This window comes from Dromiciops gliroides, chromosome 2 (genome assembly GCF_019393635.1).
Source record: "Dromiciops gliroides isolate mDroGli1 chromosome 2, mDroGli1.pri, whole genome shotgun sequence".
In the NCBI taxonomy this organism is placed as follows: domain Eukaryota; kingdom Metazoa; phylum Chordata; class Mammalia; order Microbiotheria; family Microbiotheriidae; genus Dromiciops; species Dromiciops gliroides.
Genome location: NC_057862.1, coordinates 457,344,606 through 457,370,722, shown reverse-complemented (window position 1 = coordinate 457,370,722; position 26,117 = coordinate 457,344,606). Strand labels below are relative to the sequence as shown.

Sequence of the window (26,117 nt, the reverse complement as noted above, 5' to 3'; positions counted from 1 at the left end):
CATTACCTCCAGTGATTCCCATCAAAGGATCACCAGCTTAGAGCTTAAGGCTACTATTGGCTTTCTTCCAAGAAGTTCTCTATTAGTAATGCTACAAATACTCTTCCTATACTTTAGTTCTATTTCTGCTAATTTTCCTCCTTGATTTTTTTTTTGGGGGGGGAATATAAATAGAGGAAAAAAGAAGTATCAAGGACTAATGAAAGTCATCTTCTGAGGGATGGGAAAGCAGAAATGGTAATACAGCATAATTATAACCAGAAGCAGCTTAAAGAGAGGGGGGTGTGCACTTCTGTCTAAAACATCTCACTCTCCCCTGAAATCACATTTGTATCATCTACTTTAATCCTTTTGAAAAGGGCATGGCCATTTTCTTCAGCAAGGAGTTAAGGCACAATCCTTCTCTGATTAAATATTATTCTGCTGACTTCTTTCCACCCCTCCTGCCACCTCCCACATGCCTCAGACCCCCCACACTAATAAATGCATTGCAAAGAAATTAAGGCAATAACTTGAAGATTTTATAGCTTATTGAGGGACACTGTAGTTCATATTAATGCTGCTCTGTTAAGGTAGGAAAGTTTTCAAATAGATTTTGGTTTTTGTATGATTCCCAAGACTGTTGCTTAAATTACTTTATACTATACTCAATTCACCATAAAGATAAGCCTACTAAACAAAGTCAAAATGCATTTATTTAAATGTAAAGGGCTATTAGTACTAAAAAAAAAACTGAACATACAAGCTAAACAAAAGATTATAGATATGGAGCTGCAAAGGACCTCAGAAATAATCTAGTCTAGCCTCTTCATTTTACAGATGAGGAAACTGAGGCCCAGGAATGTTAAGTGACTTGCCCAAGATCACACAGGTAGTAAGCATCAGTGGAAGAGTTTGCAGGTCCTCTGAATGCAAAGTCAGTGTTCATCCCCCTGTCCAAGGCTATTTGACTCCTTAACTAGCAGCTTTCTGACTAAGACGAGCAACCCCAGTAAGTGAATGAAAATACCACATTGCAAAAAATAACCACAATTGAAAATCAAAATTTGGGATGCACCACCATGTTGTTAAAGAAGGCTGTCTGGCTAGTGCATCCACACAGACTGCAGAATTCTCCACCTTCTTCCCCAACCTCCTAATAGAGTGGAAGATAAAATGTGTCCAGGAAAAGGAATTATATTTAATACTAAATAGCAAATGTGCAATTATTTTATCAATTCACAAACTGCACATTCAGATTAACTAAGAGGGAAATGGTGCATGGCAACATTGACAGAAGAATTTCAATGGCCACATGTTTATATTAACCTTTTCAACGATGATAAGGTCTCCCACTTGGATGCCAGAACTCTTCACTTTCACTGTGCCTGTGGAGAAGAAACAGCCCCCCATTAGGTCTAAGACAAATCATTCAATAATTCAATCCAGTTCAGCAAATATTGAGTATCTACTACTTTGTGCTCCTAAAATTCAAACACATGTGCAGCACTCACACAAATTAATTATGGAAAGCAATGTGGGAAAGACAGCAGTGTGCAGAATTCAGTATCACATACTATCAGAAAAACCTGGAAAGACCTACATAAGCTGATGCAAAATACAATGTACTGTATACACAATAACAGCAATATTGTAAGATGATCTGCTGTGAATGACTTGGTTATTTTCCGAAATGCAATGATCCAAGACAACGCTAAAGGTCTTATGAAAAATGCAATCCATCTACAGAGAGAGAACTGATATATCTGAATACAGATTGAAGCATAATTTTTTTGTTGGTTCCTTTATCTGTCTTTTTTTGGGGGGGGGGTAGAATGGGAGGTTTTACTGCAGATGGGGAAGGGGAAGGGAAAGACCTCAGCCCCAGCCTCCACGCACCCTTGGCCTGGCCCCAAGGATGTATCCATCTGCCCTCAGCAAGAGTAACCCTTTGAGCTGAGCACCTCATCCTGTCCCTGGTGGCGGGACGTGGGGGTGGGGTGCTGTGAACAGGGTCCCTACGCCACCCATGCAGACCAGCTCGCCACTTCTCACAGACTGGAGCAGACACCCCCTGTCCCACCTCCCACCCAACCCCAAGGGGCTCCGCCCACCCTCTAGGGATGTTAGGCAAGTTGAGACATGTGGGTGGCCCCAGCAGTGTACCAGCCCTTCCCTCCAGGGGCACAGGCATGGCCCTGGCACCTCAGTTCCAGTTAGGGAGCATGGCATGCAACACCATTTCATGGCTGCCAGCTAGGGTGGGGGGACAGCGGCAAAGAATCCCAGGAGGAGAAGGAGAGGCAGGAGGCAATGCATGGGACCAGGTGAGGGGGACTGGGGGTGGGGACTGGGGTCAGGGAGGGGGTAGGAAGTGGGGTGGGAGTCTGGGCATGACCCGAGCCGGGAGCTCAGCTTGGCACGACCGGCCAGAACAGATGCAGACAGAGGAAGGATCAGTTCCTTTATATGAAGTTTTGTTTTTGTCTGTTTTCTTTCACAACCTGGCTAATCTAGAAATGTTTTGCATGATTGCTCATGTATAGTTTATATTGAATTGCTTGAGTTTTGGGGGGTGGGGAGGAAGGGAGGAAGAAAATTTGGAACACAAAATTTTAAAAAATTCATGTCAAAACTTGTATTTTACATGTAATTTGGGAAAATAAAATTATAAATAAGAATTTAGTATCACAGAACCTGAGGTCAAGTCCTAACCTGTCACTTACTATCTGTGTGACCTTGGCAAAACAGCATAACCTCTCTGTACCTCAGTTTCCTCATCTGTAAAATGAGAGGTTGAAGCAGATGAACTCTAAGGTTCCTTCCTGATATGGGATCTTTTTATACTTTCCTCAGAAAAGGTTCACCCTGAGCAGCAATTTCTCCCTCAATAAAAATTTTCCTTTTTTCTTAAGTTCCATCTGCTTTCCCTGCATGAACTTTATCCACCAATAAGGTTTTTTTTTTAATGCTATTCAATGCTTCATTACTGTAGCATAGTCTTCCCAGGGTATTCCATTCCTCATCAGAAGAACCACAATAGTGGAATGCAATATTGTTCTACTCTTGGCTTTCCTAACTACTTTATCTATGTGATGTTGGACAAGTAATTTATCTGGACTGAATCTCAGTTTCTGCTTCTCTAAAATGCAACAATTTAATTAGCCGATCTCTAAGGGCCCTCACAGGACTGACACTAGCAAGCATAAGGTCCTTTCTAGTTCAGACAATCTTTCACGGTAACAAGTAAGCCAAGATTAAAATCCACATCAAACTTTCAAAGGAGAATTGTATGAAAGAGTGGGTAAGGATATGAAAAAGCAACTGATGGAGGTCCTTTGGTGGACTTTAGAATTACTAAGAAGGCCAGAGAATGAATTTAAGGAGGAGATATTTTGGAGGACTCCAACAAAAACTAAAAGTGAAGAAGGACTCCTTGCTGAAGGAGGATTCAATCTAAAGGAGAAAAAAAGGAGAAGATTGAGGCAAAAAGATCTGAGGAAGAAGAGAAGGTGGAAGGAGTTAAGGAGAAGTAGCCGCAGCTGAAGAAAGAGATGAAGACTGAGAATTCCAAGAAGGCAAAAATTGTTATCAAGGCAAAGTAAGACTAGTAAGTAAAACAAATTGGTATGGTAGGTAGGTAAAAGGTTAGCAGAAAGTAGAGAAAGAAAGTTGGATGTGATTTTCAAGGTATCAAAAGGTGCCACAAAGAAAAAAGCAACTGAGGTGTTAACTTGTTATGAGAAAGAGCCCAGGAGATGAAATCATGACCCCCAAGTACTTTGCCACCCAAGTTCTACAGAGGAAATGCTCGATAATCACATTTCCAATAATTATGGAGAAGAGGGCAATTTTGTATGAGTCCTAGTCACCTAGACCACCAAATGAGATTATAGACAAATTACTTCTTTAGATATTGAAAGAACTGGTAAATACAATTGAGTCACTGTCTGTGACCTTTGAAAGTACCACTAGGGGTTGGAGAAAGCAGGAGTGTGCTTGATCCAGTTCAATCTTATTATTAAAATTGTTTAATTGTCAGTGCAAAAGTTTTCACCTTGGAAATGGGTAAATGCTACAAATAAGGTTTTGCTTTATTACTCTGCTGATTTCTAGGCTTAAGAAAGCAATGGAGAAAATGTTAATGATGTAGATTAAACTTAAAAGTATGTTGTATACATGTTTTCCCTACAGAACTGGTTGTTAAATATATATTATCACATTCCTTAGAGAAAGGTTCTTATCCCAATTTTCTTTAAAAAAAAAAAAAAGAGACTGAAAACTATAAGCCAGTGAACTTGACTTCAATTCTTAGTAAAATTCTAGATCATATTAATAGATAGGTAGTATAGAGGCAAAATATTGAGGTCTCAAATTTATAGATAATTGAAATTCAGGAAAGAAACAGATTTAGCTAAAGTCTTAATTTTAACTTAACTGTTACTGCAAATCTTATAGTATGAGATAATTGCTAGAAAATACTGCAATATTTCCACAAAAGTACATAAGATCCAGAATTCTTGTCTCATAAGGTAACTTGGTTGATGGAGAAATTTCTTTATCAGGCAACCATCCTGCGAAAAGCTTTTTGTTATAAGTAATAAAAGTACACTTCTAATCAATTTGATCACTAAACACAATACTGAATGACTCAGTCTATTTGATTCAATACTAATCAATATCTAAAAAGAGAAGTGGTCATAAAAAGCCAACATGGTTTTCATAAGGACAGTTCAAGCCAGACTAACCTTCTTTCTTTCTTCCTTCCTTTCTTTCTTTTTGATGGAGTTATTACTTGGGAAATCAAGGGAATATTATAGATAAATTTACCTTGATTTTCTTATAACATTTGATAAAGCTCTTGGGATGAGAAAAAGAGAGAAAAGTTATGGGGGGGGGGGAGTAATACAATAATTAAATTAGGTAGGTTTCAAACTGGATGAAAGGCCAGATCTAAAGGGTAGTTAGCAGTTTAATGTCGACTTGGAAGGAGATCTCCAGGGTCTTGCCTCTGGGACCTGTACTTAGCCCTGTCCTATTAAACAATTTTATGAATGCCTTAAATATGAATACTGGCATACCTATCAAACTTGGAGATGACAGAAAGCTGGGAGAGAGAATAGAATAAGGATTCATGAAGACACCGCAATTCTTCCAGTCCCAGGAGTTGCAACCTCAAAGTTATCTTCAACTTTTCCCTCTAACTCATCCCCTAAATGTAATCAGTTGCCAAATCTGACTGATTTTACCTCCAAAATATTTGTTTTATCTGCCTTCTTCTTTTCACTCACACTGCATCCACCATAGTTCAGGCCATCACCTCTTGTCTCCTTGTAATTTGTATCCCTGTATCCAGCCTCTCCTCTCTATAATAGGTCCTTTAAAAAGCACATTCCTAAAGCACAGGTCTGACCATGTTACTCCCCTGCTCAAGAAGGTCCAGCAACTATCCATCAGTCTTCTAGGTTAAAAATATAAACTCCCATGGGGGCAGCTAGGTGGCACAGTGGATAGAGCACTGGCCCTGGAGTCAGGAGGACCTGAGTTCAAATCCAGCCTCAGAAACTTAACACTTACTGAATCTTACTGTATGACCCTGGGCAAGTCACTTAACCCCAATTGCCTCACCAAAAAATAAATAAATAAACTCCCCTGTATTGGCACATAAAACGTTCATAATCTGGCTCCAGCCTACCTTTCCAGGCTTATTACTTCTATCATGCATTCTTCATTTCTCTTGGTCATATAACATGTCCTCTTCCTTGGAGTCCATGCATTTGCACTAGCTTTCCTTCAAACCTAGAAGATCATCCCTCTTAACATCTATCTCTTAAAATATTTTTCCTGATTTTTCTAGTTTGTATCCATCCCAGGCCCTTTAACACACTGTACTTCTTTTGCATGTCTTGCCATTTATCTGAACATGTATTACACTAGTGGAATGTAAGTTCCTTGAGGGCAAAGACAGTCTTCCTTTGCTCTTTATATTTCCAGCACCTAGCATAGTGCCTGGCACACAGTTGATGCTTAGTCAATGCTTGTTGACAAAATGAATGAACAAATCGATTGAATAAAATTCCTATTGCCCCAACAACCCAACATTGACGATCGAAACTATTTCATTGTTGATCATCAGGTAATATTTCAAAGCTTTCTCAATTTGCATTTCTATAATTGTGAGAAAACTCAAATCATTTTTCAGATGATGATTAACAATTCATCATCCTACTAAAGGAAGACATGGTGATTATCAGAATGGCCATGGATCTCTTCTTGTGCCAAAGAAGCAGAAGTATCTCTGTGACTCAGTCCTGGTCAGACCATAAATTAGCATGGCTCTTACCTTTATAGAGCTTCTTTTCCCATCAAATCATTGAGTGTTGGGACCTTAAAATTCAATTTAACTCCCTCTGAAGTGGCAGACTGTAAAAGGAGCAGTTCCCTTTGTAGGAATGGTTCATGTCGATGAAGAAACTGATATGAAAAGATTTCACAACCTGAGACTATAAGAGATATGAGTAGATGCTCACTATAGGAATGGTTCATGTCGATGAAGAAACTGATATGAAAAGATTTCACAACCTGAGACTATAAGATGGGTTCTTCTTTTAGTAAAACTTCCTGCTGCTAAAAAAAATCAAATTAATAACCTTTTCTAAGTATCAACTATGCATAGCTCACTATGGCAGGTACTGGGGAGAAACCAAAGGAATAATCCATGGTTGCCTCCTAACACCTTACATTCAAGAAGTCCCAAAGTGAATCTCTCACCTCAACCAGACTCCCCCAACTTCTCTATTTCTACCGATGAATAGCACCATCTTCCCAGTTGCCCCAAACTCAAAACCTGTCATTTTTATTCTTCTTTATTCCTTATTCTACTACTACTACTACCACACACATACACACACACACACACACACACACACACACACACTTCCAAACTGCTGCCAAGAATTCTCATTTCCACCTCCACAACATCGCTAGCTCACATCCCACCCACTCACACTGCCACCCCCCAAAAGTCAAGCTGTCAACACATCTTACCTGAAGTAATAAAAAGCTGCTCACTGTTCTGTCTCCAGAGTCTCTCTGATCTATCCTTCACAGAGATACAAAAATAAACTTTCTAATGCACAGGTCTCACCATATCACTCCCTAGGTTTTTTAAAGAAAAGGTTTAGTGTGCTCCCTATTTCCTCTAACAGAGGCAACAAGGTGATGCAATGAATATACAGCAGGAGGACCTGAGTTCAAATCCAGCCTCAGTCACTTACTAGCAGGGTGACCCTCTGCCTCAGTTTCCTCAACTGAAAAATGTAGATTATAATAGCACCTACCTCCTAGGGTTGTTTTGAGAATCAAATGAGATAATAATTGTAAAAGCATTTAGTACAATGCCTAGAACATAGTAGATGCTATGTAAATGCTTATTCTTTTCCCCTTTCCCCTTCCCCTCTAAGATAAAATACAAACTCCTCAGCCTTAGCCCTTAAGGTCCTCTATAATCAGGCACCAACCTACCTGTCCAACCTTAGTTCACACACTCTTTCCTTCCTCACACAATACTTCTAATCTAAATTTGCTTACTAGCTCTTTTCTAATCTTGTCCTGGGTTTTGTTTTGTTTTAACCCCTTGGAAAATTAGGCACAGGACACAGCTCTCATCCCCAAAATGCAATCCCTCATCATCTCTTTCCATCTTTTTTCAAGGCTTAGTTCCAGGGTCATCTCCTCCATGAAAAAGCTTTCCCAATATCCCAGTTGAAAGCCAGCCACTTAACCTTTCTCCATTATGAAATACTCCTAGAGCACTTTGGGGGGATTTCTCCTTTATGTCCATCACACTCTCTTTTGCTTTGTACTGATTTGAGTACTTTGAAGGTCCTCTCCCCCTCCCCTAACCCAAGGACCCTATATCACTGTTCATCTTTGTATTCTTGGTACCTAGGCATTTTATACTGTCCACAGGAGGCATTGAATAAAGGTTTGCTAAATTATTATCATTATTAATAATTTACATTATTATCATTTTTAATACTTTATATTATTAATTACTTTACATAAAACTTTAAGGTTTGAAAAATACTTTATATACATTATTATCCTTATTTTACAAATGAGGAAGCTGATGTTCAAAGACTCTGGCATCACACAGCTGGCATGTGTGCCAGGAAAGACTCAAACTTAGGTCCTCTTGGCTCCAAGGAGAAAGGTCTAGCCATTGAGAGCTGAACTGAATTTGCTGAATTGAATGAGGCTTTCAATCTAGTAAGGAAAATATCACTCGCAAAATTGTGCTCCAAAACAGAATGTGTTTGTGAATGTTAGGATAGAGGTAGGTATAAGCAAAATGTCGTGCAAAACTTCTTATTAGGGAAGAAATTCAGGACACGCAGCTTGGAGGAGGTGACATTTGGCCTGGATTTCAAGGGATGGATAGGACTTCAATAAGCAGAGATCAGGGGCAGGGTGATAGTACATACATACATCATTATTTCAAACCTCATCTCATCCATCAAGAAACTAATACCCAGGGAACAGAAGGGACTTGCCCAAAGATGTCACTTCCCTCTGGACCTGATTCAGTTTCCTCTTCTATAAAATGAGGGGGCTGGATTACATAACCTCCAAGGTGCTTCCCAGCCCTAGATGCATGCTCTCTTTGATCACACAACAAATTAGTGACAGTCAGGAGCAGAATGATGACCTTCTCAATGATAGCACCCAGTGTTTCTCCATGACTGCACAAACCCTGTACTTACTATCTGCTCTTCAGCTTCCTCCCTAAGTACAAATATATAAGTTGCGTAAAGTTTTAACGGGCAGCTAGGTAGGACAGTGGATAGAGCGCCAGACCTAGAGTCAGGAAGACTCATCTTTCTGAGTTCAAATCTGACTTCAGATACTTACTAGCTGTGTGACCCTGGGAAAGTAATTTAACCCTGTATGCCTCAGTTTCCTCATCTATAAAATGAGCTGGAAAAGGAAATGGAAAACCACTCAAGTATTTCTGCCAAGAAAACCTCAAAAGGAGTCACAAAGAATCAGACATGACTGAAACAACTCAATGATAACAACAAAAAAGTTTTATCATCAAAATTTACATTGATGGTCTGACCCCCAAAATATCCCTCCTGTGCTGAGCTTTTTTAAACCTAGTTACAAGCTTTAATTTAACAATTAGTTCAGATGTTGAATTGAGAGGTCCTGATTTTTCCTCCCAGAATGGACTCCTGATTTATTATCCATTCATTTAAACTCTGCCTTGCCCAGCCTGCACTACCTCAACAAAAACCTCTTTAATCCATTGTGTTTGGAAAGAGGCTTCTGATTGACCCCAGCAGGCAGACATTTCATACAAACACTTCTACTGTACCTGACCATTCATCAGCTAACTGGCCACCAGAAGGGTGAAAGACAGAGAGAGGGAGGGGGAGGGAGAAAGAATCTGAGGGAAAGAGAAAGGGAGAGAGGGGGAGATAAAGAAAAAGATGGGGAGAGAAAGAGTTGGAGGAGAGAAGGAAAGAGAGGAAGAAAATTGGGGGGGGGGAGAAGGGAAGAGAGAGGGAAAGAGAGAGAGAGAGAACGAGAACACTAGAGAACAAGCACCTGGTAGGGCAGGAAGTGAGTTTGGGATGAAGGGAATTAACACCACTACAGAGGTCCCTTCACTAACATCTCTTTCCAGGCATGGTTTACTCCATTTTTCTGTTTTTGTTTTTGTTTTAATTCTCTTTTTCAAAAAAGTTAAACCTCCATACCTAACAGAATTGTATGCCTGGTCAGTGATGCTAATAAATTTGGATTTCCCCACATACTGTATTGTCTGCTGCCCAAAACAGGCATCAATGGCCCATTTTGAAAATAAGGGATGTAACTGTGGCAATGTTTCTAGTTTGTACAGTGCTCTGGTAACAGAGCTCTATGTATTTGGGGAGAATGGGAGGAGGGAGAAGAGAAAAGGAGCCTGGAAGTAACACTAGCTGAGCAAATGGGGTCAGAGATTAGCACAATGAGGGATGAAATACAAAAGGACACAAGGGCCCAGGTTCCCCTGATTCCAAGCCAGGGCTCCCCCCACTACTCTAAGCTGCTTCTCCAATATATACTTCAAGAACACTCAAAGAAGCTTGTTCAATTCATGAGATGCAATTTAAAACCTACAAACACTACTTTAAACATTATTTCTAAGTCTTGTACAGACCCTCAAAGAAAAAGTAAGCAAAAGCAATGGGGCAGATACATTCTTCCTAGTTAAAAATCAGTCAAATAAAATTTAAAGCTAGGTTTTAAAAGTACATTTGTGATCATTTTTCCACTTTGTAACTGTTTATGATAGTTATCTACAACAAATACACAGTGTTTTCTGCCTCATACACCACAAGAGTGTGTGTCTTTCAGAGGTACAAAAAAGAAAAATTCACAGCCAGATTTTCAAAGTACCTTCTTCTGCTGCCTGCTCCTCTTGCCTCCCACCTCCACTTCCAATAGAGACAAGTGAATGTGAAATCTTAGCACTGATGTCATGATAGAAAGGCAACATGATGCAGTGATAAGAGCAATGGTTAGAGAGTTCAGTCATGGCTGCTGTTTATTGGCTATCACTGACCAATTTAAATAAAACTCTCCAGGCCTCAGTTTTGTCCGTATAATATAGATAGAATGCTCTTTATAATGCATCATTTATAGTACAGTTGTGACAAATGGGCTTTGCAAGCCTTAATGTGCTATCTATATATGAGTCTTTAGTACTATCACATAGAGCTGCAAGGATCCTTCCCCAAGAAAAATATTTTCACAGTTCTCTTGCGAAAGCCATGCTTTTGAATCACAGAATATTTCGATTCACTAGAAGCCAATGGCTACCACATAGTGTCTTAAAGTTGTTCCCACACAAGGAGTTTAGAGAGACTTTCCTAAGTATTTAAGTGGGAAATATCTAATGGAGGCTATCTATATCATGAACCATAACAAGCTTTTCTCAAATAAATTTCTCCCATCAGTTTTCACATATCTCCCCTTGCTTAAAACAAGGCACTGTCTTATTAAATATTTTTGCTTCCCTTTTCTGTGCAAATGGAATCAATGCCTTTCATAAGCAACTTCTGGTCTTGCATGGGTGATATCTTTAGAATAAGAATAGTTTGTCTGCTTGAAGGGGAGAGACCAGATGTTTCTCAGGTTGGAATAACTAAAAGGCAATTCTTCCCTCAAAATGCAGAGCACTTGGGGGGAAAAATTAAAAATAAATTCTCCAGCCCTGGAATGTGTGGGCATATGTTGTGACCTCAAATACCACTAGCCATACTTTTGTTTTTCACTATATGCAAGACACTGATTGTTTTTAGAGATCGACAAAAGCAATCCTTAGCATCAGCCCTGGTTAATGTATTACTTTTTAACTCACACTTTAATCTGACTCTGACAGTGATGAATGGAATTCTCCTGTAAATTCTATGGCATGTGAACATTTCCCCAGGTTAACATTAAATGAGTCTCGGGCACTATAGACACATCCAAAGTTCATCCAAGGTTAAAAGTTGAAATTTCCCAATTCAAATAGAATCTGTTTCAGTCCTCATAGTATAGAACAGCTCAATATATTCTGAAAACAAAAGATCAAAAGTTTCATCATCGATGTCACTATTGTCTTTGGGGGGCTTTTTTGTTGTTGTTTATTTAAACAATGAACTCTTCCCCAAAAAACTGATGTACACAAATGTGTACATCCAGGCAGGCTTGTTAAATAAGTCACTGGCTAGATTCCTAGTGCCTGGCCACACACATCCCCCATTTTGCAGGGCTATTTAAGCCCTCTGATACTCTCATAGAAAGACTTCTGGCCGGGGAACAAAGAGAAGCTGTGAGTATGATTCCATGTGGCAATCTTCAGTTTTAAATTAATCCAAAGATCAAAAGGGCAAAAATTCGGAATCAAAGTAAAACTTGGTGCTTTCCAAAGTAGCCAATAATCGAATGAAAGCACCTGAGATGAGAACTTTCAGATCCCTCTCCAGACAATTCACAGAAAAGAATTTGGTTCAAAGTTTGGCAAAAGATTGTTGAAACAAGACTAGTAAAGGGTTAAGATGCAGACTATCACAAGGAGCCCTTGAGGGATGTGACCTCTTTGTGGTTTTTCATTTCTTTTTTCCTGTCAACAACAAAAAATGCTCCCTCCCCACTTCAACTGTCTTTAAAAACAAACAAAAGATTCTTCCAAAGTAGAACATCATTTGCACTTGAAAAATAGAAATTGCACTGCCTTTATGAACAGAACACCCCAATTGGGTGCTTTAAACTAAACTAAATAATTATTTATCAAAGAATATTCCACAAACCCAGTTGCCTGAGAGATTCCAAAAATGTGGAGTCTGGTCCACAAAACCGGTCAAGTTATCCATGTATGGGCCTCAAAACTTAACGCACAATGTGTAAAACAACATAATCTACAGAATAGAGAATGATTCTTAACCTTTTTTTGTGTCATGTACCCCTAGGGGAGTCAGTCTGGTTAAACCTTTGGACCTCTCAAACTATCCATTTAAAATGCATTTTTTAAAAATACACATGATTACAAAGTAAATCAATTATATTAAAATATAATCAGCGATTTTTTTTCCAAAGCAAATACATGAATCCCAGGGTTAAGAATTTCTGCTCTAAACAAATGAACAAATATTTGCATTGTCAGTACTATTTTGTGTTTGAGACAGGGTAAAAGGAACCAACTTTATCAATCTTTGAATCTATTTGTAAAGAATTTGAGATCAGGAAACAAAGTGTAGCGACCCCAAGCGGCATTGCATACACTTACTCAACGAGGACACTCATCCACATATGCTCAAGTAACCATAAAGGCCAATACCTAAGATGAGTCTTTGGCCTTCCTTTGTTTTATGAAGCATAATGAAAAACCAATTCACACGCTCTACAGCAGGAAACAAACAATTAGCAACTGCATTAATTGTGTTTTGGCCTGAACTTCTTTTTTCTAGACTAATTATTTGTTTGCCTAATCAAGGCCTTCTGCCTTGATGAGAAGTGTTAATACAATGAAAGTATTTGTTGAAGCTGGCTTCCCTGGTGTGAAATGCAAGATCAGAGAAATTCAAGTAGGCTTGAGAGAAATAGAAATAGACAATTTTAATTTGCTAACACCTATAATCAAAGTAAAAGCACTGATTTCAATTATTAGTTTTGTAACTACCAATGTAAACAGAAACATTTCATGAATTCAATAATTGTTCTCCCCCGTTATACCCCAAATCTTTCATAAACTACCCTCTGCTTGCCAGAACTATTACTATTCTCAACTCTGCTTTTTCATTCACGGGCTACCTACTTGTTTGTTCTTGCCCATGTCATCTCCCTGTTCAAAAATCTTCAGTGATTCTATGGACTATGGAATCAAGTATAAATCCCTTTCTTGGTTTTTACGTTCCATCAGTGGATGGGATGTGATTACTACTAACAACACATAGAGGATAACTACCATTAGTCTAGGAATTTTGTGAACATATCTCAGGACATGATGGTTGCTGCACACAGAAGGTTCAGGGAAGTGTTGGCCATTGTATCCCCATGGATCTATGCCTTTGTTATCAAACTTATAAAAGTAATAACAAGATATGGAATCTGGCAGTTCCTTAGCAAGCTGCACTACCCTAAGAGATTCACTAAGATCCTAAGGTTATGCCCAAAATAGGAAAGGGAAGGAGGAAAAGCATTTCTATAATGCCTACTATATTCCAAGCAGTGTGCTAAGCATTTTATAAATGTTACCTCACTTGACTGGAAAATAGTAAGTTAAAGCTGATATCTCTCTTCATCTAGTCCACCTCGCTAGGAAAATGAAACCCAATTTGATTTAATGCATTTTACATGGCAAGGCTCAATAACTGAGAGCTAGAAGCCATATTTAAAATCAAAGAACAACAAAACTACAAAGGAACTTTGAAATCATGTACAGATGAGCAAACTGAGACCCAAAGGGAAATGACTGGTACTGAAAATAACACAATAAGCCAACAGGAGGTATAACAGTAGAATCCAGGTTTGCTGATTCCAATATCAATACTCTTTCCACTATATGCCATGATGACTTTGAAATGCATGTTGCTTAAATAGATACTTCTCCAGCTCAAGACAATCTTTTGTTCAGATCAAGCTATCAGCATGACCAGGTCTGAATGCACCAGAGCAGCATTTGGGAGCATGGGTACATTGATGGCTACATTCCTACTACATAAACACATACTCAAAAAACGCACTTAACATTACAGACTCATCAAGAATAGAAATAGCTCTTATACCAAGAAAAACAAATCAAGAAGAAATTTTCTTTTTCTTAATAACAAAATCACAGCATTTCAGTGCTAGAAGGGAATCTTAAAAAATAATCTAATCCAATATGTTCTCTTAGAGAGGATGAAACTGAAGTCCAGAGAAGAAAAAATGGTTTTAAAAGATCACACAGCTATCAAAGTCAGCTTTACAGCTCAAGGCTTCTAACCTCCCAGTCCAGTGCTCTTTCCACTACAGCACTGAAAGGAGCTATTAGAAGTTTTGTTGTCTGGGACACATATTGTTCAATGACACATGGACAAAGAAACAATAAAATTAAGTAAGAATTAAGGCCCATTGGGAAAAGCATCTCATAGACCTTAAATCACCATATAAGTCTGAGTTACTATTTATCTTTATACTTCAATATTGAGACTGCCTAAAGATCTTTACATTTAAAAGGAAAATTACATGGTTTGGGAGAACAGAAAAAAAGGACAGGATTTAAGCAAGCAGTTAAAACAATCTTCAAATAACTACTCAATTCAATAGAAAACACCACCAGGAAGGAAAACATATTTGCTAAACAAAAACTCCAGTTTTTATGATTCTTCAAAGACCTCTTTCTAAGTGAACTACAGTTATTTCTAGTAGTGAATAATGTAATAATGTAGTGAATACATTATTAATATCTTTTGATATTCATGTCTTGACTGAGACAACTGATTCTAAAATATTAAGGCAGTGTTACCTCTCAAAGCTTTTGTCCATATTTCTTTCTGACTTCAGGAGGTTTTTTTTTTATTATTTGGAGGTTAATTATACTGTTTAACTTCAAGTTTCTTTTAATCAATCAAGTATTTTTAATTTAAAACTTTGAAAACGTAGGGAGTTTCTGCCAGGAAATGCAACAGTGTAATTATCTTTCTTAAAACTTATAAATATGTGTGTATACCACATACATATATATACATATATATACACACATATATAGTATACATATGTCTGTGTGTAGTACACACACACAGAGATACACATATTTCAAAGACTGAATTTCAAGAAGAAAGCTGGAACAGATCCATTAACATCATTACAAGCACAACAACCATAGATGTATACAAATTTGAGACAAAGTAGCCAACATTCTTGCTACCAAACACAGGAAATTACTGAATTCAGAAGATTTTGGAAAAGCACATTTCCATGCTTTATAAAAGTCAAACACACGTGGCAAAAGGACACAGGGTGCCCCCCTATTTTTTAAGCCCAAAAGAAGGTCTTTGTAAAAAATTGACCTGACTCAAAGGAATCCATGTAGATAATGAAATATTAGGGTCAGAAAAGGCTTCTTTTTACTCCCCTGTCTGAAAGCTTCCAGTTGAAGCACTATGATCCTTCACCCTGCCCCCTGACCAGTATCAAATAACTTGGCTCCCCTCAATCACTTTCCAAATTGACACATTTTTCTCTTTGTTTTCTTTTGCTTGAAAACAAAAACACACATTTGTGGTCTGGTCCCTGGTTTTATGTTCCGTCCCCTACACCTACTGTATTTTCCAGCTCTCAATATTGGTTTCACAATTGAGACTACAGAGCACAAAAGAAACAGAACAAAGGAAGACACGTTCTCAATGCTAGAGCCATCTGCCAATTCTCCTTAGGATCTTTTCAAGAACTTTGTGTAGTTAAAGAGTAGAGGGAGAAAAATCATTCATGAGAAAAGTAATTGCAATATGAAAAGAACTAAAGAAAAGGTCAGAGCTCAGATAGATCCATGAATAGAATCCAGAAGGCAACTCCTCTTTACTTCTAAATAGATGTATTGCCCCCTCTCGAATAGGGCTTTTGTTGGTTGCCAAGCATTTTAAACGTTATGGTAAGAATATGTTATTAAAGGGGGATTTAATATACAGTGATTACAAAAAACCACACTGAAGTGGTCTCGTGATTACTGACATAGAAAGCACACAAGCACCTGCCCTAGTAAAGATTATACTGAATTCTTTTTCAAAGGCACCAGAGTTTCCTAAGTACAGTATAGATTCAAGCTTTCTTTAGCAAAACAATTCTATACTAATTTACAATTCTTTGGTCCCCTTGAGAAACTAACAAATCTGCAATCTGGTAAACTGGAAAAATCCTCCCAAACACACTGGATAAAGCCTTCCTGCTCCAGACAATTTGAAGTTTACAATTTAAAAGTCCAAAACGTATTTTCCTTTGATGAAAATCCAGTCATTGTTTTATTCCAACTACCCCCCCCAAAAAAAAACCAGTTCATATGTGGACTGATACAGAAGTACCCTATACCTCTCTTGGCAACTTACTACCTTTACATCTTATCTTTTTCCCTTCCATTAGAGTATAAAATTGAGGATGATACTTCTGGAATTAATGATTATGACCCAAAGACAAGTTATTACTTAATTTTCTTGTGAAACTTGTTGTAATCTGTTTAAATCTACAACTGATGGTTTCATAACCCTTGGCTATTGTGATGTGGCCAGCTCCTAATTTTCCTTTTTTCCCTAAACCTTAAACATCACTTTCTTATTTCTTACCCCATCCTCTAAAATTGTATAATCTAGGTTTCTAGATATAAACTTTAGTCAATGAGAGATGGAGGTTTAAAAAATTATGTGCATTCAGAAAGATCACAGGTTTAAAGCTAGAAGGAACTTTTAAAATCATCTAGTCTAATCCCTTCATTTTAAAGAAGGAGCTGAGCTAGAGTTTAAATGATTTATTCAGTCATGCAACTAGCCAGTATTTGAAGCAGCATCTGAACCCAGGTGTTCTAGCCTCCAACTCCAGTGCCTTATCCACTAGTCACAATTTATATGAGTGAAAAAAGTCTCTCAGTAGAATGATGGATTCAGGATGGTAAAAATACAAATGACTCATTTATCCAGTACTTTAATTAGTATTATTATCATTAGTAATCAGGATCACAGATTTAAGAGGGATAGCAATAGTCATCTAATTGGAACTGATGCCCACAGAGCTGTGACTTGCCTAAGGTCACACAAGTATTTCAGTAACCAAGGCAGGATTTGAGACCAGGTCTTCTGATTCCAAATATAGCCATCTTTCTACTTATTAATTAACAATAATAATAGTAATCTCACATTTATGTAGTACATTGGCACACATTCACTCATTTGACCCTAACAATAGCTCTATGAAGTATGTAATACAAGTTTTGTTAACTCCATTTTATAGTAGGAAACTAAAGCTCAGTAGTATCAAATGACTTGTCCAAGGACATGAAGTTCACATCTAGCAAGGAGCGAAATCAATACTCAAATTCATGGCTCTTACTACATCAAACTCTCTCTAAAATGGTCTGTTTTAGGGAAAATGCATATATAGTATACTTAGGAGAATTTAGTGTCTTTTCAAGAAACACTTTTTCAATTTTGGTTTCAAAGTAACCAGTAACTAATTTCTTGGATCTCCCTCTTCTTCCTTCTCCCTACCATCCCTGACCTTGCTTGATGCATTTGTGGATGCAGAGTGGTCAGAGATACAGCTATGGTCCAAATAGTCCCTTATAATGCTAGTAGAAACATGAAGAAAAGAACAGCTTTTCCCCATCTACCCCAATTGCCTCCCCAGAGTCCAGGACTTGAAGCTATAGACTAAAGTGGGGAATCTCTTTACAAAGTTTTAGTGCATGACATCTTAGCATATGTCTAATGAATTTTAAGGCACAAAAGCAGAACAGAAATGTTGGAAATTTTAATTGTCTGTGCCATCCCAAAAATTATCCTACACTGCACTAAAATCTATTCTCCACCCCGTCGAGCCCACCAGACCTGTAGGCAGATGCCTCCCTTGTAGCAGGGGCAACGAAGTGACTACAGAGCCACGTGCCCATTCGCCTATCCGCCCAGGGCCTTGAACTCTGCCTCGTTTACTGTCAGCAGCAGTTGATTGAGCTGCGACCCCCGCTGCCCTAGCAGTCAGCAGCAGGATGCAGCAAGCAGAGGCAGAAAGCAGGAGCCAAAAAGCTGACCTCTCGCTGTGAGCTTGCTATAGATCTGGGAGTTCACTTCCTTGTCCCGCATGTAACATCGGATCTCTTCCACTGCTTCTCGGATGATGGTTACAGCCAGCACAAACCCCTAAAGAGAGAAGACAGGAGGCAAAAGAATGTAGGCATGAGGCTTCGATGAATCTTCCCCCTTCCCATATACCCAGACCAATCCGTTCTAATAGAAAAAGCGGGAGTAGAACAGAAGGGAAAAGAATACCAGCAGAAAGATGATCTGTTTTCATCTCATTTTTTCTCTTTTAATCAACAAAGTCCAAAACATTTATTTCATTATTTTCCAAAACAGGATCACATTGATGTGTTTTCTGTTTTTCTATCTGTCAACTGTCATTTTTTATGACAGCTGCTACAACTGCTTCAGAGATTAAAAGGAAGGATTCCCTCCAATTATTTACCCCATGCAATTTTTAAACTGATTCCCCAGAAGGTTAAATCCCTTATATAAACGAGACAGGGATGTGCCTCTTTGTGTGACCCTGACAAAGAACTGTAGCTCTTCCCAATTGACAGAGGATTATTCCCATTGCCAATCAAATATAAGATGTACATTGTGGCTAAAGAAAATCTGGTCAATTTTGGAATAAAGTGAAAGTAGACCACATACAGAGCCAAGATAATCCCCCAAGGTCCAGTAAAGAGGTCTGACCAAGTTCACAGAAGGTTGTCAGTGCAGCTATTTTGTACCATGTGCAAACTGCTTTTCTCAAATGCTTGAGTTTCTATTTTTCTCCACATGGGTGTGGATAATTCCCATTCATTTTAATGGAAAGTGTGTGGGCGCACAAAGACAAGAGACTATAGCCCTTTGCTTCACATAAATCTTGGCAATTGCTTGCACAGCCTGCCTAAGGTACTTTATCTTCCCTCCATTTATGCATACACTTCATATTAACCAGAAGAACATGTCCCTAAAGCTAAAAACTGCCTTACCAAAAAAAAAAAAATGTAAATTGGGCACAGAAATAAATTCCAGCTATCCAACTTTGGGTTTAATATCTAAAGTTATTAGAGAGGAGCCTTATTTCTAAGACTTCAGTTCACTCACTGACTTTCTGAGAAATCTTTTTCAGTGATATATAATGAATGAACAAGATGGAAGATATTTAGCCATTCTAAAAGTTGGACTTCATCACTCAAGTCAGCTATTACTTATTCTCCACCAACACTGTAAGAATCAGATTTTGGAGTAGGCCTAGAATGAGAGAAAAGGGCCAGCGAGTAACACTTTTCAAATATGATTTCTCATAAGTGTACTTTTGTTTAAAAGCTAGAAAATCCCACTCTCCTTGACCCATAAGGATTCATTTTGGAATAAGTCAAATAACACATGGTGAAGTGAAGACTCAAAGCCTGCAGTGGACAGTGACATGTAGACACATACATATGTACACACCTACTTTACTTCACTGTGTAATTTCATGTATAAATCAAAACCTTAGGACCTAAGACTAAAATCTCCAGAATTATAATTCAATGAACAGATTGCATCATTTGTTGTTATGTTGTTGTTATTCGGTCGTGTCCTACTCTCTGTGACCCCATTTGTGGTTTTTGTGGCAAAGACACTGGAGTGGCTTGTCTCATGTTACAGATGAGGAAACTGAGGCAAATCAGGTTAAGTGACTTGCTCAGGGTCACACAGCTATTAAGTGTTTGAGATGAAATTTGAACTCAGGTCTTCCTGACTCCAGGCCCAGAGTTCTATCCACTATGCCACCTAGCTGCCCATCACATATAAATTTCTCAAATATTTCAATATATGGATAATGACCTCTCTCTTATGCTTTAAACTCAAGGGAGAAGAATAAGTATTGTTTGTGTAAATCATTTTAGGGAAAATGAACTCTCTATGTAATAGACATTAAAGATTGGGACTGCATGCCCCAAAATAAGTTGATTTAAGCATACTGTCCCCAATGCCCATCAATTGGGCAATGAATTAAGCTGTGGTATGTTATTGTAATGGAATACTATTGTGCTATAAAAAATGACAAGCAGAATTGCAGAAAAACCTGGGAAGGCTTAAATGATCTGACACAAAGTAAAGTGAACAGAACCAAGAGAAAATTATACACAGTAACAGCAATATTGTAACCATGATCAACTATGAATGACTTAGCTACTCGGATCAAGACAATGATCCAAGGACCCATGATGAAAAATGCTATCCACCTCTAGAGAGAGAATTGATGAATACTGAATGCTGATCAAAGCATACTTTTTTTACTTACTTTATTTGGGGGGGGGGTGTTTTCTTTTGCAACATGGAAATATGGAAACATGTTTTGCATGATTTTACATATATAATAATTATCATATTATTTGCCTTCTCAAGGGATTAAAGAAAGGGTAGGAGGGAAGGAGAGAATTTAAAACTCCAAATTTTTTTAAAGGAATGTTAAAAATTTAAGAGAAATATTTAATTAAATAAATTAAAATATAGTAAAGATTTAATATTCTGGCCCCCTCCCCAGCTGAAACAAGACTATGAGAACATTTAAAAGATGGATAGGATAAGCATGATCAGACAATGCAAAGCAGAGTCCCCACAGGATTACCCAAAAGAGAGAGAGATGAAAAAGAAGAAAGTCATTTTGCAAAAACTGGATTGAATTGCTGGATAAACTGAGCAAGGCTCTTGGAAACACCCATTAGAAAAGGCCTAAAGGTTGGAGATCAGGAAATAAATGGACTGGTTCTGTGAGCCTTATGTTAATGGATCTCTAGGAGAAACTAGAACCCCTGAATTGAGATTCAGGTGACTGTGGAAAGGGTGGCTTTTTCCTTGAGCCAAGAAATGGCCTTGGCGTGAATAAAGAAGAAGAGAAATCCCACATTCAGGAAGTTTTCCCCAACCCCTCTCAATTCCAGTGCCTTCCCTCTGCTGACTATTTCCTATTCATCCCCTATATAGCCTGTTTCAACATAGCTGTTTGTATGTTGTTCTACCCCGCCACCCACTAGACTATGAGAATCTTGAGTACAGAAACTGGTATTTTGCTTTTTTTTGTATTTCCAGCACTTAGCACAGTGCATGGCAGGCACATAGTGGGCATTTAATAAGTGTTGAATGAATGAATGAATTAAACCTAAGGCCCAGAATTATTGTGTAAATATCAACAGAACTAAGAGTGAAATTGGAACTTTACATAAAATTATAGAATGCTAGGGTTGAACTGGATAAGCTCTAAGATCCCCTTCATTTCTATCATTCTACAGATAAGGAAACTGAGGCCCAAAGAAGTAACAACTAGCCCCAGTCTACTGAGTCCCAGTTCTATGCCCCTTTACCTACAAGAGATTCTCTATTAAAATGGAATTCATCTTCCTCCCTCTAAACCTGCCCTCCTACAAAAATTCCCTATTTCTACTGAGTGTGCCACAATCCTCCCAGTTAACCCAAGTTCATAACCTCAGAATTAAAAGCATTTATTAAGTCCCTACTATGTGTCAGGGCAGCTAGGTATGAATAGAATACCTGGCCTGGAGTCAGGAAGACTCATGTTTTGTGAGTTCAAATCTGGCTTCAGACACTTCCTAGCTGTGTTACCCTGGGCAAGTCACTCAACCCTGTTTGCTTGAGTATCCTGATCTGTAAAATGAGCTGGAGAAGGAAATGGCAAACCACTCCAGTACCTCTGTCAAGAAAACCCCAGATGGGGTCACAAAGAGTCAGACACAACTCAATAACAATGTATGTCAGGCGCTTTGCTAAGCACTTCATAATTATTATTTCATTTGATCCTAACAACCACCCCGAAAGGTAGATACTATCATTCTTCCTATTTTATAGTTGAGGGAACTGAGGCAGAGTGACTTACCCAGGATTACATGCTAGTAAGCATCTGAGGTAGGATTTGAACTCAGAATTTCCTGATTCCAAGCTCGTCACTGTATCCTTTGTGTCACCTGTTTTCCTTTTTGCTTCCCATCAATGGATCAACAAACACATACTATGTGCAAGACAGTGTGCTAAGCAATGGCGATACAAAGATGAAAGCAAAACCATCTCTGCCCTTGAGGGAGATAATTCATACATATAAAGGCATGTATGAGACATATCAAAAAATGAATGAAAATTCAATTTGGGAAGGGGAGGCCGCAGTAGCAGGAGAGCTGCCACCTCTGATCAATCCTACCCCCACTTCCTCACATACATCTCCTCTCTCCACCCACAGTCATAAACATTGTCCAGGCCCTTCACATCCTCTAGCTTGAACTTCTTTAACAGCCTCCTAACTGGTCTCCTTGTTTCTAGTTTCCCCTCTCTTCAATTCATTAGCTTAAACCGTTCTCCACTCCTAAAATACATGGCCTACTTCTTTCCATTTCTCAAAATCCTTGCCTTCAAGGTTCAAGTAAGATGTTATCTCCTGTTTGAGGCCTTCAAGTCCTCAATAATTAGTTCTCTCTGTCTCTGTCTCTCTGTCTGTCTCTCCCTCCCTCATCAATTTTCCTTGAATTCTGTGTATTTGTTTAGGTAGTGTATCCCCTCCAGTAGAAAAAAGTCCCTAGAGAGGAGTGACTGGGTTTCATTTCTCTTTCTATCTCCAGAGCCTAGCTCCAGTGTTTTGCATCTCATAGAACCTTAAAACATATATTAAATTAAGAGTTTGATGACTCAGACCACTTGTATTCAATTTAAATACGGAGACTAAATGTTGATAATTAACCTAATCTATGAACTTGTTCCCTTATGAAAATTATAACTTTAAAAAAAGTCTAGACACAATACTTCAAGACATTATTAAGTAAAACTGCCCTGAAGATTTAGAACTGGGAGGGAAGGAAATAGTTCAGAACTTGAAATTTATTAAATTTATTTTTAAAATAGCAATAATAATAATTTGTTCCCTTAGACTACAAAATATGCCAGTGAGGAATTGGGGATATCCAAAAATTCTACCGGTGGAGAAAATTTCAGAGAGTCTGCTATTTGGGGTTGCCTCTCTTCTGTTTTATTGCAAGGCATCTTTAGAAAGCCTAGACCTTGCTCTTCCAAACTTTTTCTTGCTCTTTGGAATAAGACAGGCACACAGGATTAAAAACTTAGATGAAAATCTGGTTTTCAATCAATGCCCTAGGTCTGCTCATGCCATCTAAAACCCCAGAGAAAGAAACAGGAGTTTGGCCTATGAAAAAAAAAAAAGTGTTTCCTACAACCACCAGCTGGGAAGCAGTCCAGCATGCACCACACACAATTTTTGTTAATGACAGAAGTTACCTCTACTGGATATTTTTCCACTTAAAGCCCTTTCAAAAATCTTTTCCCAAGCTCCTATGTGGAGAAAAACCCATTTTTAAAAACGTTGTACTCTCTTTGTTGTTGCTCAGTCATTTTCAATTATGACCCATTCTCCATGACCCCATTTGGGTTTTTCTTGGCAAAGACACTGGAGTAGTTTGCCATTTCCTCCTCCAGCTCATTTTACAGATAAGGAAACTAAGGCAAACAGGGTTAATTGACTTGCTCAAGATCACACAGCTAGTAAGTGTCTGAGGCCAGAGTTCAACTCCTGAAGATGAATCTTCCTGACTCCAGGCCTGGCACTCTATCCACTGTGCCATCTTGTTGCCCATTCTAACTATTAATTTCTAGGAAATTGAAATAGTCCCTGACCTAAAAGGACAGATACTTCCATCATGTTAAGAATGAAAAAGGTGCAAAGGTAAATGGAGGGCAAGACCCTTTCTCATAACCCATTGGCCAGGCCTGCTCCTGAAGTTCTATCAATGTATTCCAAAGCACTTTGTGACATCCACCTTTACTTCCTAAGTTCAAGCTTAGAAGGTTGGTGCTCCAAAGGTGTTTTCCCCTCTGAAATATTCTGCCATAACAAACAAAATAGACCTCAACCAAATGTTCTGGTCACTACCACACAAATCAAGAATAATTGACCAAAATAAGTAATCTTTTACTGGTCCTGAAAGGGGAGGAAGCTAATGATATTGCAACAGGTAAACGTTGTTCTATCAAATTATGCTTCATGATGATTTCTGTTAAGTAAATTTCCTTAAGAAAATTCTTAAGGCAAAATTCCTTCAATAAATAATTACTGAGTGACCAATACAGGCAAGGCCTGTACATTCTACGTGCTGTGATATCTAGTTATTTTTCATTAATCTTGTACTTTTATCAATCACAACATAATTTTCTGGCCCTATCCTCAAACTTTATTCTATTTTTAAGCTAGGTGGCGCAGTGGATAAAGTACTGGCCCTGGATTCAGGAGGACCTGGGTTCAGATCTGGCCTCAGACAATGGACACTTGCTAGCTGTGTGACCCTGGGCAAGTCACTTAACCCTCGTTGCCCCACACACAAAAAACAAAACAAAACAAAAAACCACATACACATATAAATAAAATAAATAAATGCTTGAGTGCCATTATTCTCAGAACTGGCACACAGTATCTGAGCTTCTCATCAATTTGCCCAAAAAAGCAGCTTTTCTCCTCATGTCATTTAGCCTATTTGAGATCATTACAGAAGTGGCTTTAATAGTCTCTCGATCAAACTAGGTCTATATAATTAACCCCTCCACTTTTGTTGTATCTTTCTCCTATAACAAAACAGAAAGGTAGCAAGAAGCAGAAGACACACACAGTGTCCACTCTTCAAATATTTTCTGTCTCCTTAAGTGGAAGCGTGAAACAGTCCTGCCCTTCCTCTCCTGGGCCAGAAAAGTAGAATTTACTTATGTACATGTTTTTCAGTTAATTCCTTAAATTTCTGCTGCAAATGAAGGAACTGAATGAAAGAATCTCTAGGCTGCTAGTTGGCACAATGAATTGAGTGACAAATTTGAAATCTGGAAGACCTAAGTTTGAATCCTGCCTCAGACATTTACTAGCTCTGTGACCCCCCTGGGACAAATCACTTAATGTCTCTCAGCCTCAGTTTCCTCATCTGTAATATAGGGCTAATAACAGCATCTATCTCACTGGGTTGTTGTGAAGATCAAATGAATAACATGTATAAAGCATTGTGTAAACCTTAAAGCTCTATATAAATGATAGTTATCTCTCCCCACGCTAAATTCTGTGATTCTATAATCATTCTATGGTCTATATTCCTTAGGAATAAGTTTTAGCTTGGGCAGCAACAGGTACAAATTACTTTTGGCAACTCTCTCTCCACTGAAAATGATAACAGCATTTTTCAAAAAGGGCCTGGGCCCCTGAACATTCTTAAATATTTGCTAAGGAGACAACCTGAAGGGCTGGGGATTGATGTCTGTAAATAAATGAGCACAAAGTCAATCCCTGGAGAGAAGAGGCTAAGAGGTTTCTAAGTTCGATCTCTTCCTTAATAGCCTTCAAAAGCTCGGGGAGACCAACACTATTACCAATTCCAGTGGTCACATAAATAAATAGACCATGGCTCCTAGAAACAGAAAATAGGTTTTACCAAGATGAATTCAAAGCCAGCCAGGAAAGACTCCTTATATGGTAGATCATGTGTGAATACAGCTTATATAAGACATCCCAAACCTGCCTATACTCAAAAGGCTGCCTTGGTGAGGCAAGCAACGGTAAAGCTCTCCCTCTGACACAAACTGGCTGTGTGGTCCTGAATAAGTCCCTTAACCTCTCAGTACCCCAGACAACTCTGCAAGACTTTTAAGTTTCAGAGAGGTAGAGGAAATTTCCTTACTAAAGATTCTCAACACCAGTGAAATAACCAACCGGTCTGGGGATATTTTTCAAGGCTTCTGGCTCATATCAATAGCTGGGTTAGAGTAACAAAGAATTCTTTGTTGTATAACCCTGAAGGGTTCTTGAATAAACAA

At 38.5% G+C, this 26,117-nt stretch overlaps 1 protein-coding gene across 2 annotated transcripts in view; it reads right to left on the bottom strand.

The window, feature by feature from the left end:
* Window positions 1-26,117, bottom strand: part of ATP9A (ATPase phospholipid transporting 9A (putative)) — a 166,361-nt gene that overhangs the window by 101,192 nt on the left and 39,052 nt on the right. For both annotated transcript variants that reach the window (XM_043982746.1, XM_043982747.1), the window contains 2 exons: window positions 18,287-18,395; window positions 1,309-1,367 (listed from right to left, as the gene is read on the bottom strand). In XM_043982746.1, the coding sequence (XP_043838681.1) occupies window positions 1,309-1,367; window positions 18,287-18,395 (168 nt within the window). The remainder of the gene's footprint in view (window positions 1-1,308; window positions 1,368-18,286; window positions 18,396-26,117) is intronic.